We start from the raw sequence: 16,806 nt of genomic DNA on the forward strand, positions 1-16,806 counted from the left end.
TATATGTCCTATGAGACTCTGGTACTTTAATAGTGACGAAACTGAAAGAGAAGAGTGGAAAAAGTTAGCTTAAAACCCAACATTCAAAAAACTAAGATCATGGCATCTGGTCCCATCACTTCATGGAAAATACATGGGAAAAAATGGAAACAGTGACAGACTTTATTTTGGGGGATTCCAAAATCACTGCAGATGGTGACTGAAGCCATGAAATTAAAAGACACTTGCTCCTTGGAAGAAAAGTTATGACCAACTTAGCATATTCAAAAGCAGAGACATTACCAACAAAGGTCCATCTAGTCAAAGCTATGGTTTTTCCAGTAGTTATGTATGGATGTGAGAGTTGGACTATAAAGAAAGCTGAACGCTGAAGACTTGATGCTTTTGAGCAGTGGTGTTGGGACTCTTAAGAGTCCCTTGGACGGCAAGGAGATCCAACCAGCACATCCTAAAGAAAATCAGTCCTGAATAATCATTAGAAGGACTGATGTTGAAGCTCCAATACTTTGGCCACCTGATGCAAAGAACTGACTCACTGGAAAAGACCCTGATGCTGAGCAAGATTGAAGGCAGGAGGAGAAGGAGATGACAGAGGATGAGATGGCTGGATGGCATCATGGATTTGATGGACATGAGTTTGAGCAAACTCCAGGAGTTGGTGATTGACAGGGAAGCTTGGCGTGCTGCAGTCAATGGGGTCGCAAAGAGTCAGACACAAATGAGCAACTGAAGTGACCTAAAATCAATTTAAATTTGGTTTCTGTTACCTACAACCAATAGTTCCAACTAATATATAATCCTTCCTCTCTACCCTTAAAGTAACAGCCCTAAATGAGATCTGCTTATTTCTCATCTGGAAAAAACAAATTAGTCTCCATAACCCCTGCTCCCTTTCATTCTCCAACTCCCACTCTAAATACATTTAGAGTAATGCAAAGGGCACATCTGGTCACAGTATTACTCTTCTCTGACTACCTGTCATAAAGATTACTTTTACTCCTCTTCTTTCTGGCCAATAGAATTCAGTTTTATTTAAAGATGTAACATGCCTCCCTTCCTGGAAAGTAAAGGCTTAATCAAGTCTCCAATAAGGTGAAAATGAAAGTATTGTGCAGGACATTCTGAAAGTTAAGAAAAAGAGGACATCCTCTCTACTGTTATGTAATCTAAGAAGCACTTTTTAAAGAGAACAGCATGACAAAACTAGAAGCCTTGTCCCGGAAGGCCACACCACCATTAAGTTGTCTACCTGATTTCCTTTACATGAAAGAAAAGTTAACTACTTTTACATTCTATATATTTTATATTAACCAACGGCTATTTTGAAGTTCTCTAATAATACAAATGAATCTAATTTGATGATACATTTACTATTGCATAAATCAAACTTCATGGTTTATCAAATCCTATCAGCCACTACAGTTTCATCTATTCTGTCTTATATAAGGCAGAGGAACCAGAGATCAAATTGCCAACATCCACTGGATCACTGAAAAAGCAAGAGAGTTCCAGAAAAACATCTATTTCTGCTTTATTGACTATGCCAAAGCTTTGACTGTGTGGATCACAATCAACTGTGGAAAAATCCGAAGGAGATGGGAATACCAGACCCCCTGACCTGCCTCTTGAGAAACCCGTATGCAGGTCAGGAAGCAACAGTTAGAACTGGACATGGAACAACAGACTGGTTCCAAATAGGAAAAGGAGTACATCAAGGTTGTATATTGTCACCCTGCTGATTTAACTTATATGCAGAATATATCATGAGAAACACTGGACTGGAAGAAACACAAGTTGGAATCAAGACTGCCAGGAGAAATATCAATAACCTCAAATATGCAGATGACACCACCCTTATGGCAGAAAGTGAAGAAGAACTAAAAAGCCTCTTGATGAAAGTGAAAGAGGAGAGTGAAAAAGTTGGCTTAAAGCTCAACATTCAGAAAACAAAGATCATGGCATCCAGTCCCACCACTTCATGGGAAATAGATGGGGAAACAGTGGAAACAGGGGCTGACTTTATTTTTCTGGGGTCCAAAATCACTGCAGATTGTGACTGCAGCCATGAAATTTAAAGACGCTTACTCCTTGGAAGGAAAGTTATGACCAACCTAGATAGCATATTCAAAAGCAGAGACATTACTTTGCCAATGAACGTCCATCTAGTCAAAGCTATGGTTTTTCCAGTGGTCATGTATGGATGTGAGAGTGGGACTGTGAAGAAAGCTGAGCGCCAAAGAATTGATGCTTTTGAACTGTGGTGTTGGAGAAGACTCTTGAGAGTCCCTTGGACTGCAAGGAGATCCAACCAATCCATCCTAAAGATCAGTCCTGGGTGTTCATTGCAAGGACTGATGCTGAAGCTGAAACTCCAATACTTTGGCCAGCTCATGTAAAGAGTTGACTCACTGGAAAAGATCCTGATGCTGGGAGGGATTGGGGGCAGGAGGAGAAGGGGACGACAGAGGATGAGATGGCTGGATGGCATCACCAACTCGATGGACATTGGTTTGGGTGAACTCCGGGAGTTGGTGATGGACAGGGAGGCCTGGCATGCTGTGAGTCATGAGGTCACAAAGAGTCGGACACGACTGAGCGACTGAACTGAACTGAATCTAACACTGTTAAGTTCCTTATAGTTAAATTCACATATATACATACACAAACATACACGCACACACTTTTATACCATGTTCTTTCTTACTTCTATGCCTTTGCTCTCACAATTCCTTGTGCACACACACTTCTATGTGCAAAGCTGATTCTCACTCATCCTTTAAATCTCAACTCCAGCATCATTTCCTCAATAAACCTGCATATAAAATCCTTCTTCCCTAATACCCTGAAATGCCATGGCATCATGACATTACATACTGAAAGTATGTGTCTACTTAATTAATTAATGAGTTCCCCAAAAGTTCAAACTCTATATACTTATATTCCCCACGTATATGAAAGTATCTGGCAAAAAAGTCAGCATTCAATAAATGTGCATTAAAATTAGCTGAACTGACTCTTCCAACAACTCACGGCAGAGACTTCGGGCGGCTGCCTGCATCCAAGCGTTCGATATCAGGCGCTGCATGGACGAAGCCTATGTGGCACAGCTGGCGGTCTCACTCCTCTACACAAGGACACGCGGGCCATTCGGTATGGCTCTCCTGCCTCCTTTTCATCTATTGATTTTGTTGCTAATTTCCACTCTTATTCACTCACCTCACCACTTCAGCATGATTTACGTTCCCCTCCCCCAACACCATGACCTAAGCTCTCTTGCTGATATTAATTTCAATCCTCCATCTTACCTTGAAGAATTTATAAACTATCAATGTGACTCTTGACCTAAGAGAGGTCCCAGGACTCTTCTTATGTGTAGCCATCATAATTAACCACACTCCTCTTCCCATCTAACAGTCAAAACCTAAAGACAGAACCAAGACAGAAAAGTGCCACCAGTGAAAATATACATATTTATATATATGTTATATACGCACATAAAATTCATAAAATTTATATATGTAAAATACAGGCTTTACATGTAATGTGTGTGTATATATATATATAAATATGTATATTTCTCAAGGTACTTGAGGACTTCTGCATTGGTCATGAAAAAATAAATGCCACATCAGATTAGAGATATACAGAAATGAAAATAAAAGTAGAAAATATAAGAAACAACTGTTTCTAGACATTGACTCTCAGTTGTGCAGGACTATGATCACTGAGAAAAGAGAAACAAGTCAATGTTACAGTTACACTCTACTGGTTCTTGCCTGCTGGCACTTTCTAGACAAAGGCACAAGGAGAGGTAATTCAAGCACAGTATGACAATCTCACTGAGTTAAAAGAAATAGAATTTTAACTTCATGATGACTGAGACAGAGTATCCATGAAAAGGAACCTACACAGAGAAAGAGTTCCAGAAAACTATATGAGACCCCTGTAGCCTTTAACTCAAAAACAAACCGAACATGTTCACAATGTAAGTCCACAAGGATACACAAAGAATAACTACCATGTAAGAAACAATTATTAGAATAACTACCAAGTAAGGAACAATTATGCTATTTCCGGCAGAACAATGGTAAAGAATCCATCTGCCAATGCAGGAGATGCAGGTTCGATCCCTAGGTCGGGAAGATCCCCTGAGGTAGGAAATGGCAACCTGCTCCAGTATTCATACCCGGAAAATTCCACAGACAGAGAAGCCTGATGAACTACAGTCCATGGAGTTGCAAAGAGTGAGATACAACTGAGCACACACACATAAGCAAAGAGATCTCCAGAGCTCACAAACCGCCAGATCTCAGCAGAGAAACCACAAAACTAGAATTAAAATAGACTGGGAAAAAAGCCCAGAAAAAAAAAAGAAAAGAAAACTGAAAAAAAACCCTCATGGCTCAGCTGGTAAAGAATCCGCCCGCAAGGCAGGAGATATGGGTTCAGTCTCTGGGTTGGGAAGGTCCCCTGGAGAAGGGATTCCAGTATTCTGATCTGCAGAATTCCATGGACTGTGTAAAAATAAATAAATAAGAATGCTAAAAAACACAACTAAGGAAATGAAGCTAAGAGAAAAAAGAATAAAAAACAAATAGGACCAATAGAAAAGGGACTGGCAAGAAGAGAAACTCAAACATATCTATAATTATATTAAACATAAATAATCTCAGCACTATCTAATAGGATCTTTCTATATCTAAACCACTCAATATGGTAGCCACTAATCTAGCCATAGAGACTTCCCTGGCGGCTCAGACGGGAAAGCGTCTGCCTACAATGCAGGAGACCTGGGTTCGATCCCTGGGTCGGGAAGATCCTCTGGCGAAGGAAATGGCAACCCACTCCAGTACTCTTGCCTGGAAAATCCCATGGACGGAAGAGCCTGGTATGCTACAGATGTGGAGTCGCAAAGAGTCGGACACAACTGAGCGACTTCACCTTACCTTACCTTAATCTAGCCATATGTGTCTATGAACACAAAAAAATCTGGCTAGTGAGACTAAAGAAATGATCTTTCAACCTTGTAACTTCAATAAATTTTGATTAAAAATTTAAAACTCAATGTGGCTATCATATTAGACAGTGGAGAAAATTCTCTAATTTAAAAGGAAGAAATTGATCAGCTAAATAAAAAGGCAAGCCTTAAATATAGACTGTCCACAAGAAATACACTTTAAATGTAAAATAAAGATACATTAAAACTAAAAAATTTTTAAAAAAGATACACCATGAAAGCAAAAACAGTAACAAAACTAAAAAGGCTTTATTAACATGAGACAAAAGTAGGCCTTAAGAATATTACCAGAAATAAAGAGGAACATTTCATGATATTATAATCATCAATTCATCAACAAGATATAACTATCCTAAATGTGTATTTACCTAACAAGACTTCAAAATACATGAGGTAAAACTGACAAAATCCAAAGAAAAAGACAAATTCACAACACAGAGACTTTACACTATGAATAAACTTTCTCCCAAGTTGACATTCACAGAACATTACAACTCTCAACAACACCTGAATATACATACATTTCAATTACACAAGAAATTTTAACCAAGATAGAGCATAGGCTAAGCCATAAACTCAGCCTCATAATTTTTTTAAAAAACTAAATTATACATAGTATGTTTTATGACAACAACTGAATTAAATTTGAAGCCAGAAACAAAAAGTGAAATGGGTTAAATCCACAAATTACTAGAAAACTTTAAAACTCATATATAGTCTGTAAGTTTAAAAAATAACAAAGTTAATTAGAAAATATTTTGAAAAGGATGACAATGAAAATATAACATCAAAATCAGTTACATGGAGATCAAACAGTGCTAAGAGAAAAATCTAGATTATAAATACTCAATTAGAAAACAAAAAAGGTTTAGAATGAAAGACCTATGTACCCACTTAAGGAAGTTAGAAAAAGAAAAGAAAATTAAATACAAAATATATAATAAGAAAGAAATGGAAATAAAAAGATAGTGGAAATAACAGAATGTACACAAATAGAAAAATCAATTTTTGAAAAAAATCATTAATAAAATTGATAAACCTAAAACTATACTGACCAAGGAAACAAAGAGGAAATAGAAATAGCTAAAATTAGGAATGAAAGGAGGGGATGTAAATTCAACAATTTAGATGACATAAACAAATTCCTTGCAAATCTAAATTACCATAACTCACGAATAAAGAGAAAACATTTAATACAGATTTTAATAGAATTAAATTTGCACTTTAAGCATCCCACAAAGAAAATGCTAAGCCCAGACAGTCTGACTAGTAAGCTTTAACAATCATTTAAGGAAGAAACCACACCAATCTTAACACAAACTTTTCTGCAAACAGAAGAAAAGGGAATTTTTTTTTCTAATTCATATGTGAGGCCAGCATTACCTTTAACACTAAAACCCAATATCCCTCATAAACACTTGATGCAAAACTTCTCAACCAACTGTGGGCAAATCAAATTATAAAAAAACATATTCAGTAAAATTCACATGTAAATATATATAAATAAAATATTTTATAAAGAAAAATGACCAAACAGGGTTTATCCCAGGAATTCAGCTTCCTGTAATATTAAAAAAATTAACCTATGTAATTCTTCATGTTAACAGAATAAAAGAGAAAAATCATATGATTACATTAATAGATGTGTAAAAAGTATTTGACAAAATCCAATGCTTATTCAACACACCAACTCTTAGAAAAAAAATTAAAATAGAGGAGAATTTACTCAATCTAAAAGGGCATACATGAAAAGCCCACAGCTAATACCATGCTTTCAGGTGAAAGATACTTTCCACTTAAGGAACAGGTGAGGAGGTCCAGCCTCATTACTTCTAATGAACACTATACTGAAGTCCTAGCTAGTGAAATAAAATAAAAAATTAACAAATGAGGTAAAAGGCATAGATTGGAAAGAAAAAAAAAGTGTCTTTACTCACACATAACACAATCATATACTAAGAAATCAACCAAAAAAAGCTAACACTAGTACTTGTGAATCAGGCAAATATCCAAGAATCTATTGTAAAGACATATATTAGCTGCAAATACAAGAAACATAAAATTTATTTTTAAAATTCCATTTCCAGCAGCACCCCAGGAAAATAAAATATAAAAATATAGCAAAAGATGATAGTAAGACCTCTACACTGAAAATATCAGAAAACTGTGACAGAAATTTTAAAAAAAACTTTAAAAGACAGATATACCATATGCACGATGGGTTGCATGACTCTATTTTAAGATATTAATTCTCTCAAAATCGATCTATTGATGCAAAACATTTCCAATCAAAACATTAGTAGCCACTTTTGCAGAAAATGATGTGATTCTAAAATTTACTTTAAAAATGAAAATATCCTAGAGTAGCAAAACACTTTTCAAAAAGAACAAAATCATAGAACTTACACTACTTTATTCCAAGACTTACCCTAGAATTGACAAAATTAAGACAATGTATTTACTGTCCAAGGGGAGACATGCAAGTCAACGGAACAGAAGAGAGTCTAGAAATTATCCCACAAATATATATGCTCAATTGTATTTAACTTGTAGCTCAGTCGGTAAAGAATTTGCCTGCAGTGCAAGAGACCTGGGTTCGATCCCTGGGTTGGCAAGATCCCCTGGAGAAGGAAATGGCAACCCACTCCAGTATCCTTGCCTGGAAAATCTCATGGACAGAGGAACCTGGTGGATTGCAGTCCATGGGGTCGCAAAGAGTCGGGCATGACTGAGCGACTAACACACAAGTAATTTAACAGAGAAAGGTTAGCCTTCTCAACAAATGATACTGGAACATGTGGAAATTCATATGGGAAAAAACTAAACTTTGACACTTACTACATACCATAAACAAAAATTACTCAAAATGAATTACTGACAAAAAAGCCAAAGCTACAAAATTTCTTGAAAAAAACAGGAGAAAATCTTTACAACCCTGAGATACACAAGTTAGGACATCAAAAGCAGTAATGAGGAGAAATTAATGGTAAAAGAACATAACTGATAAACTGGAGTTCATAAAAGAAAACAGAATGGCCAATAAAGATTTAAATTAATGCTCCACATCACTGATCTTCAAGGAAATATCACATGAAATATTACTACACACAGCAGGATGGCCAGAAAACTATAAAGACTGAATATTCCAAGTGCTCTTCAACATGCAGAATAACTGGAACTCTTATAAGCTGCTGAGAGGAGTGTAAAATGGTCCAAACACTTTGGAAAACAATGGTATTTCCAAGAGAAAAACATGTCCACAAAAAGACTTGTAAACATTCACAGTAGCTTTATTTAGTGTTTTTTATTTAATAAGTTGGGCCCAACTTTTTGCAATCCCATGGACTATGGCTCACTAGGCTCTCTGCCCATAGGATTTCACAGTGAGAATACCCCCATCTATTTGCCATGAAGTGATAGGACCAGATGCCATGATCTTAGTTTTCTGAATGTTGAGCTTTAAGCCAACGTTTTCACTCTCCTCTTTCACTTTCATCAAGAGGCTCTTTACATCTTCACTTTCTGCCTTAAGCATGGTGTCATCTGCCTATCTGAGGTTATTGATATTTCTCCCAGTAATCTTGATTCCAGCTTGTGCTTCATCCAGGCTGGCATTTCACATGATGTACTCTGCATGTAAGTTAAATAAGCAGGGTGACAATACACAGCCTTGACGTACTTCTTTCCCAATTTGGAACCAGTCAATTGTTCCATATCTGGTCCTAACTGTTGCTTCTTGACCAGCATATAGGTTTCTCAGGAGGGAGGTCAGCTGGTCTAGTATTCCCATCTCTTTAAGAATTTTTCAGTTTGTTGTGATCCACAGAGTCAAAGGCTTTAGTGTAGTGAATGAAGCAGAAGTAGATGTTTTTCTGGAATTTTCTTGCTTTTGCTGTGATCCAACGTAAGTTGACAATTTGATCTCTGGTTCCTCTGCCTTTTTTAAATCCAGTTTGAACATCTGGAAGTTCTCAGTTCATGTACTGTTGAAACCCAGCTTGGAAAATTTTCAGCATTACTTTGCAAGCGAGTGAGATGAATCCAATTGCACACTGGTTTTAACATTCTTTATTGCCTTTCTTTGGGATCAAATGAAAACTGACCTTTTCCAGTCCTGTGGCCATTACTAAGTTTTCCAAATTTGCTGGCATATTAGTCATATTAGCCACAAACTAAAAAACAACCCAAATGACTCTGAACAGATTATTTAAAACAGACAAGCAAATTATGGTATATCCACATACTTTAATATAGCAAAAAAGAGAAAAGAAATACTGATACATGCAATCACTTGAGTTGCAAAAACATAATGTCAAGCCAAAGAATCACAACATAAAAAACATTGTATTACAGTCAACCCTTGAACAGTGTGGGGCTTAGAGGTGCCTACCCTCTGTGCAGTGGAAAACAAACATGTAACTTTACAGTTGGCCGTCCATATCTACAGGTCCACATCTGCAGATTCAACCAACCAACTGTGGATTATGTAGTAGTATGGTACATATTTCTCAAAAAAGATCCACATATAAATGGACCTGTACAATCCAAACTGATGTTGTTCAAGGATTAACCATATATGAATATTTGTGCTACTGCTGTGTTATGCTTCAGAGAAGGCAATGGCAACCCACTCCAGTACTCTTGCCTGGAAAATCCCATTGACAAAGGGGCCTGGTAGGCTACAGTCCATGTGGTCACGAAGAGTCGGACACAACTGAGCGACCTCATTTTCACTTTCCACTTTCATGCATTGGAGAAGGAAATGGCAACCCACTCCAGTGTTCTTGCCTGGAGAATCCCAGGGACAGGGGAGCCTGGTGGGCTGCTATGGGGTCACACAGAGTCAGACACGACTGAAGCAACTTAGCAGCAGCAGCAGCAGCTGTGTTATGCTTAGTCGCTCAGTCATGTCTGACTCTTTGTGACCCCATGGACTGTAGCCCGCCAGGCTCCTCTGTCCATGGGGCTCTCCAGGCAAGAATACTAGAGTGGGTTGCTGTGCCCTCCTTCAGGGGATCTTTCCAACCCAGAAATCGAACCAGAGTCTCCTGCACTGCAGGCGGATTCTTTACCACCTAAGCTACCGGGGAAGCCCATGTGAATATTTATATGGAATCCCAATACAGGGAAAACGAATCTATAAAGTGATAAAGCAGACCTATCGCTGCCCAGAGAGGAGGAAGAGGGAGGGTGAGGAAGAACTGATTGCAAAGAGCCATGAGGAACTTTATGGGGAATGGAAATGCTCTATATCTTAACTGATAGAGCTAACCAGGTATAAGAATTAAACAGCAGACTTAACAGAGGATTATTTTATTATATATAAATTATACCTCAGCAAAACTGATTTTAAAAGTTAAAAAAAAAATCAAGAGACTGTGACAGTCAAGATATGCTTTCCAGTCTCACATGGATCTTAAAGGGTCCCCACTTGCTTCTATTACTACCTAAGCAAAGCTGTTTCAAGTCTACACAATTTCAATCCCTCTATTCTACTTCTACTCTCGAGTTGTCTTCTCACATGATGATTTTACCTTCCACTTCACAAATGAAACAGAATATCAAGCAGAAATACCATCAATAATCTGTTTGCCTTATTTATCTGCTACTTCCTCTTCATTATCTGTGTTTATGTACATCTGTATTACTTCCTTGCTAAGAAGTACATCTTTATTACTTTCCTGCTAAGAAGACAAGGTGCTCCTACTTCCATTAAGCTTACCCCTTCCTCTGAAACCTTGCTCACCCAAATGCAGCATTCTCAGTAATATCTAAGCCTGTCTCCCTAAAAGCATTTTCTCAAAAAGAGCTCCCAACCAACCTGATTCCCCAACTATTCTTCTTTCTTTCCTTTCACTGTCAATATAAGTTTTTCTTTACTTCTTCAGTCAACCTCAATGTGATGTGTGCGCTGAACATTCATTCAAATTATTCTCTGTAAGGTGTATGTTGCTGCTGCTAAGTCACTTCAGTCATGTCCGACTCTGTGTGACCACATAGACGGCAGCCCACCAGGCTCCCCCATCCCTGGGATTCTCCAGGCAAGAATACTGGAGTGGGTTGCCATTTCCTGCTCCAATGCATGAAAGTGAAAAGTGAAAGTGAGTGTTACACAACTTTAAAGGCAGAATAAATGTGCATGCTATATGTGGCAACAGAAAGACTTACATATCAGAAAACAACAATAACAAGAAAACAAAGAACGGGACAGTCAGTCTCTGATAAAGGGAAGCAAGTGTCCTTAATCAAACGGCATAAATGATTAGTCACCCTGACACATATATCCCCATGGGATGGGGATTCTTAACAGCTATGAAAGTTGTATAAATTCCTGAGAGTTTTATAAACTCCACTGAAATAAACAACTTTGTATATAAATTTCTTATTGAAGAGAAGATCAATTTTATCAGTTCTCAATGAAGTCAGCAACTCAATCCCACAATTGTGGAAACAGTACCCCTATTTTGCTTTTCCTTTAAGATTTTCCAACTCCCTTTGTCCTGAGCTATATTCAAAAGAATTTTATTTTCTATATAATATTCCTACCATTACAAAACATGCTGGATACTTGGTAAAACTATCCAGCTGTATTTCTCACTGTGAATGAAGATGCTGCATTCTCATATAGCTGTAAAGAACAACACTGCATAGGAACCTGGAATGTTAGGCCCATGAATCAAGGTAAATTAGATGTGATCAAGAAGAGGATGGCAAGAGTAAACATCAACATCTTAGGAATCAGTAAACTAAAATGGACGAGGATGGAAGAATTAAATTCAGATAACCATTGTATCTACTACTGTGGGGAAGAATTCCTTACCAGAAATGGAGTAGCCCTCAGAGTCAAAAAGAGAATCTGAAATGCAGTACTTGGGTGCAACCTCAAAAATGACAAAACAATCTAAGTTCATTTCCAAGACAAACCATTCAACATCACAGTAATTCAAGTCTATGCCCCAACAACTGATGCTGAAGAACCTGAAGCTGACCAGTTCTATGAAGACCTACACCACCTTCTAAAACTAATACCAAAAAAAAGAGATGTTCTTTTCCTCACAGAGGATTGGAATGCAAAAGTAGCAAATCAAGAGATACCCAGAGTAACACGCAAGTTTGGCCTTGGAGTAAAAACTGAAGCAGGGCAAAGGCTAACAGTTTTCTCAAGAGAACACAACGGTCGCACCAAACCCTTTTCCAACAACCCAAGACACAATTCTACACATGGAGATCATCAGATGATCAATACCTAAAGCAGACTGATAGATTCTTAGCAGCTGAAGACAGAGAAGTCATCAAAAGTCAGCCAGCAAAAACAGGACCTGGAGCTGACTGGCTGTGAGCTCCTCCTTGCAAAATTCAGACTTAAATTGAAGAAAGTAGAGAAAACCATTAAGCCATTCAGGTATGATCGAAATCAAATCCCTTATGATTATACAGTGGATGTGACAAACAGATTTAAAGGATTATATCTGGTAAACCGAGTGCCTAAAGAACTATGGATGGAGGTTCATAACACTGTACAGGAGGCAGTGACTAAAACCATCCCAAAGAAAAACAAATACAAGAAGGCAAAGTGGTTATCTGAGAAAGCTTTACAAATAGCTGAAGAAAAGAAGGGAAAGGCAAGAGAAAGGGAAAGATACACCTAACTGAATGCAGAGCTCCAGAGAATAGCAAGGAGATATAAGGCCTTCTTAAATGAACAATACAAAGAAACAGAAATCAACCAAATGGCAAAGACTAGAAATCTCTTCAAGAAAACTGGAGATATCAAGGGACATTTCATGCAAGAATGGATATAATAAAGGACAGGAACAGTGAAGATCTAACAGAAGCAAAAGAAATTAAGAAGAAGTGCCAAGAATACACAGAAGAACTACACAAAAAAGGGTCTCAATGACCCACATAAGCACATAAGCACGATGGTGTGGTCACTCACCTAGAACCCAACATCCTGGAGCATGAAGTCAAGTGGGCCTTAGGAGGCATTACTACAAAGATTGTGGAGATGACGGAATTCCAGCTAAGCTACTTCAAATGATAAAAAATGATACTGAAAAGGTGTTGCACTCAACATGTCAGCAAATCTGGAAAACTCAGTAGTAGCCACAAGACTGAAAAAGGTCAGTTTTCATTCCAATCCCAAATAAGAGCAATGCCAAAGAATGCTCAAATTACCATACAATTGCACTCATTTCATATGCTAGCAGAATTATGCTCAAAATCCTTCAAACCAGGCTTTAGTAGTATGTGAACTGAGAACTTCTAGATATACAAGCTGCATTTAGAAAAGGCAGAGGAACCAGAATCAAACTGCCAACATTTGTTGGATCGTAGAAAAAGCAAGGGAATTGCAAAAAAATATCTGCTTCATTGACTACACTAAAGCCTTTGAATGTGTGGGTCACAACAAACTGTGGGCAACTCTTAAAGAGATGGAAATACCAAACCATCTTATCTGTCTCCTGAGAAACCTGTATGGGAGTCAAGAAGCAACAGTCAGAACCAGACATGGAACAATGGACTGGTTCAAAATTGGGAAAGGAGACCGACAAGGCTGTATACTGTCACCCTGCTTATTTAAATTGAATGCAGAGTACATCATGTGAAATGCCAGGCTGCATGAATCACAAGCTGGGGTCAAGACTACTGGGATCAATATCAACAACCTCAGACATGCAGATGGCTTATCTGGCACTGTAATGACAGAAAGTAAAGGGGATCTAAAGAGCCTCCTGATGAGGGTGAAAGAGGAGAGTGAAAAAGCTGGCTTGAAACTCAACATGAAAAAAACTAAGACTGTAGCATCTGGTCCCATCACTTCACGGCAAACAGAAGGGTGAAAACTGGTAGCAGTGACAAAATTTATTTTCTTGGGCTCCAAAATCAGTGCGGATGGTGACTGTAGCCATGAAATTAAAAAATGTTTGCTCCTTGGCAGGAAAGCTATGACAAATCTCAAAAGTATATTAAAGAGCAGAGATACCCCTTTGCTGATAAAGGTCCGTATAATCAAAGCTATGGTTTTCCCAGTAGTCATGTCCAGATACGAGAGCTGGACCATAAAGAAGGCTAAGCACCGAAGAATTGGTACTTTCAAACTGTGGTGCTAGAGAAGATTCTTGAGAGTCCCTTGGACTGCCAGGAGATCAAACCAGCCAATCCTAAAGGAAATCAACCCTGAACTGGAAGGACTGTTGCTGAAGCTGAAGCTCCAATACTTCGGCCACCTGATTTGAAGAGTCAACTCACTGGAAAGGAACTTGATGCTGGGAAAGACTGAAGGCAAAAGGAGAAGGGGGCAGCACAGAATGATACAGTTAGATTGCATCAACAACTCAATGGCTATGAATGTGAGCAAACTCCAGGACATAGTGGAGGACACTATGAGTCTGGTGTGCTGTAGTCCATGGAGTAGCAAAGAGTCGGACATGACTTAGCGACTAAAACTACAACATTCTTATATTAAACAACCTTTCGTGAGCCAATTAGCATCTCAGGGCATACTGCTAAAATTTAATTTCTGAAACTACAAGAGGGCCAGACTGGACTGACTTTTTGGAGTCCAGTCTGGCCTTCTTATGAAGACTCAACTGTATAATCCTCTGAAGATCATACCTAGGAGTGCAATTATCACTAAACACCTCCAACTCATCTTGTTAAGCACCACGTACTTTTCTCTTCCTGAAAATAACCATGAGGGTTTGCCTTGCTTTCCTTTCTTTTGTGAGTCCTCTCATCCAAAACCTGGCTAGAGACACAACAGATCCAGCACTCTCTTCCTTTCTGTCCCAAAGATAAATACACCAACACAACCCATTTTAAACACTTAATTGTTAATGTCTATGAAAAACAAACTGAGGTAACAAACTGAAAAGTCTTGGTACTCTTTGCCTTATTTTATGGTACAATTTTTACTCCCCTTTCACTCTTTCCTGCTTCTCCTAATTTTCCAACTGCTTCTGCCTAAAATCCTTTACTTGCTGTCTGGCCTCTTAGTATTGGTATTCTTCCTTCTTTTCAATTTCCCAAGGCAATTCATCCATGCTAATGGCTTTAAACAGCAATGATTCTCCAACCACATCTCCATCCTCTAGCCCTTATCTACAACCTAAGATCCATATTTCTACCATTTCCTGTACACCTCCAAGTAGATGACTCCTAAGCATTTTCTTGGGAGTGTATCTTAACTAGGAATATTTCCTAAGTTCTCATAAGTATTTTAGGTCCCCATATGTTGCTTCTTTAGATACAATATTCTCAAGTAGCTTCTTTGGTTAGTTTTAGCACATACTTACTGATGAACTGTCGGTTGACTCATTTTTTTCACACTTTCGTTTCTTGCTCTTTTTTTTCTTCTCTTTCTTTACTTTTTTTGAATGCTTGTCTTTTTTCTTCTTTTTCTTCACACAGTCTTCCTATAAATAATCATTTTGAAGAGGCAAGAATTTAGTTTTAGCTTACTTTAAAAAGTAAGTATTTTGAGCGAAAGATCTATGTCCTAAAACACTTTAAATCTTTCATGAAAGGAGACAAGGAATATGATTAAATAAATAGCTTCTTCTAAAAAATTTTGACATGCTTCTATAATATATGCACTACTAATAAACCATATAGCTAAAATTTCTTGGAAAAATATAAGGAGTTTTAATTTATTTGTAAATACATTGACAGACAGATATAATCAAACATATATATGAAAACACAGTGTATATGTATCTCCTTCAACGGGCCCAGGAGAATTTATAGATTACGAACCATATAAAATCTAACAAGACAGCATAAACTGTGGAAAGAGAAAGCAAGAATTGAGACATCCCCCTTAAAAAAAAAAGCATCACATTAAGTTTAAAACACATAACATTTTAGATCCATAAACTTACCACAAGTGGACTGGAAACTTGGATCTAAGCTTTCTACCAGCCAACTCAACTAATACAATCTTTCCAATATCATGTCCAAAATATCAATATATACTACTCTAGCCAGAGAGACAAATATTCAGTACTGTCAACTATGTGATATTCATTCTTTAACTTGTGAAAAAGAGTTTATAAACTTGCTCCTCCAGTATTAACTTGAATAAGTGCAAAAAAAAAAAAAAAAAAAGCTTACACTAAGTAAGCCTAATAGTATTTACCTGTGAGATTTGTTCAACTCTCTTAATCACATCAGGTAGCATCCATGTTTCCTCACCCCGAAGTCGTTTCAGTTCTTTACGCCTTTCTTCCTTTTCAAAATTGGCTTTAGCCTAAAACCGTGAAAAAAGAAAAATTAACAACTGACCCACCTACTTCTCACCAAAAAAGCAAAACAGAAACCTCCCCCACTTTCATGCAAGGCTCACCACAAATTTGCTTCTATCAAAGCGTGTATGCATGCATACTAAGACACTTCAGTTGTGACAGACTCTTTGCAACCCCATGGACTGTAGCTTGTCAGGCTCCTCTGTCCATGGGATTCTCCTCTCAAGAATACTGGAGCGGATTGTCATGCCCTCCTCCAGAGCATCTCCCCAAACCTTGGGACTGAATCCGCATCTCTTACATCTCCTGCACTGGCAGGTGGGTTCTTTACCACTAACACCACCTGGGAAGCCCCTACCAAAGTGTAAGAAAGATTAAAAACAACAAATTCTCCTTCCACATTACCAACTGCATTACCAATTAGCAATCACTAGTGAAAGGAACCGGACTTCCCTAGTAGCTCAGGTAGTAAAGAATCCGCCTGCAATGTGGAAGACCTGGATTCAATCCCTGAGTTTGGAAGATCCCCTGAAGGAGAGTGTG

The 16,806-nt window shown here is 38.0% G+C and overlaps 1 protein-coding gene across 1 annotated transcript in view; it reads right to left on the reverse strand.

Annotated features, from left to right (window-relative positions):
* The window catches only part of CWF19L2 (CWF19-like 2, cell cycle control (S. pombe)), a 149,217-nt gene that overhangs the window by 130,517 nt on the left and 1,894 nt on the right, over positions 1 to 16,806 (reverse strand). The window contains exons 2-3 of the mRNA XM_018059850.1: positions 16,158 to 16,268; positions 15,316 to 15,435 (exon numbers count right to left, since the gene is read on the reverse strand). Coding sequence (XP_017915339.1) covers positions 15,316 to 15,435; positions 16,158 to 16,268 — 231 coding nt within the window. The remainder of the gene's footprint in view (positions 1 to 15,315; positions 15,436 to 16,157; positions 16,269 to 16,806) is intronic.

This window comes from Capra hircus, chromosome 15 (assembly GCF_001704415.2).
Source record: "Capra hircus breed San Clemente chromosome 15, ASM170441v1, whole genome shotgun sequence".
Taxonomy (NCBI): domain Eukaryota; kingdom Metazoa; phylum Chordata; class Mammalia; order Artiodactyla; family Bovidae; genus Capra; species Capra hircus.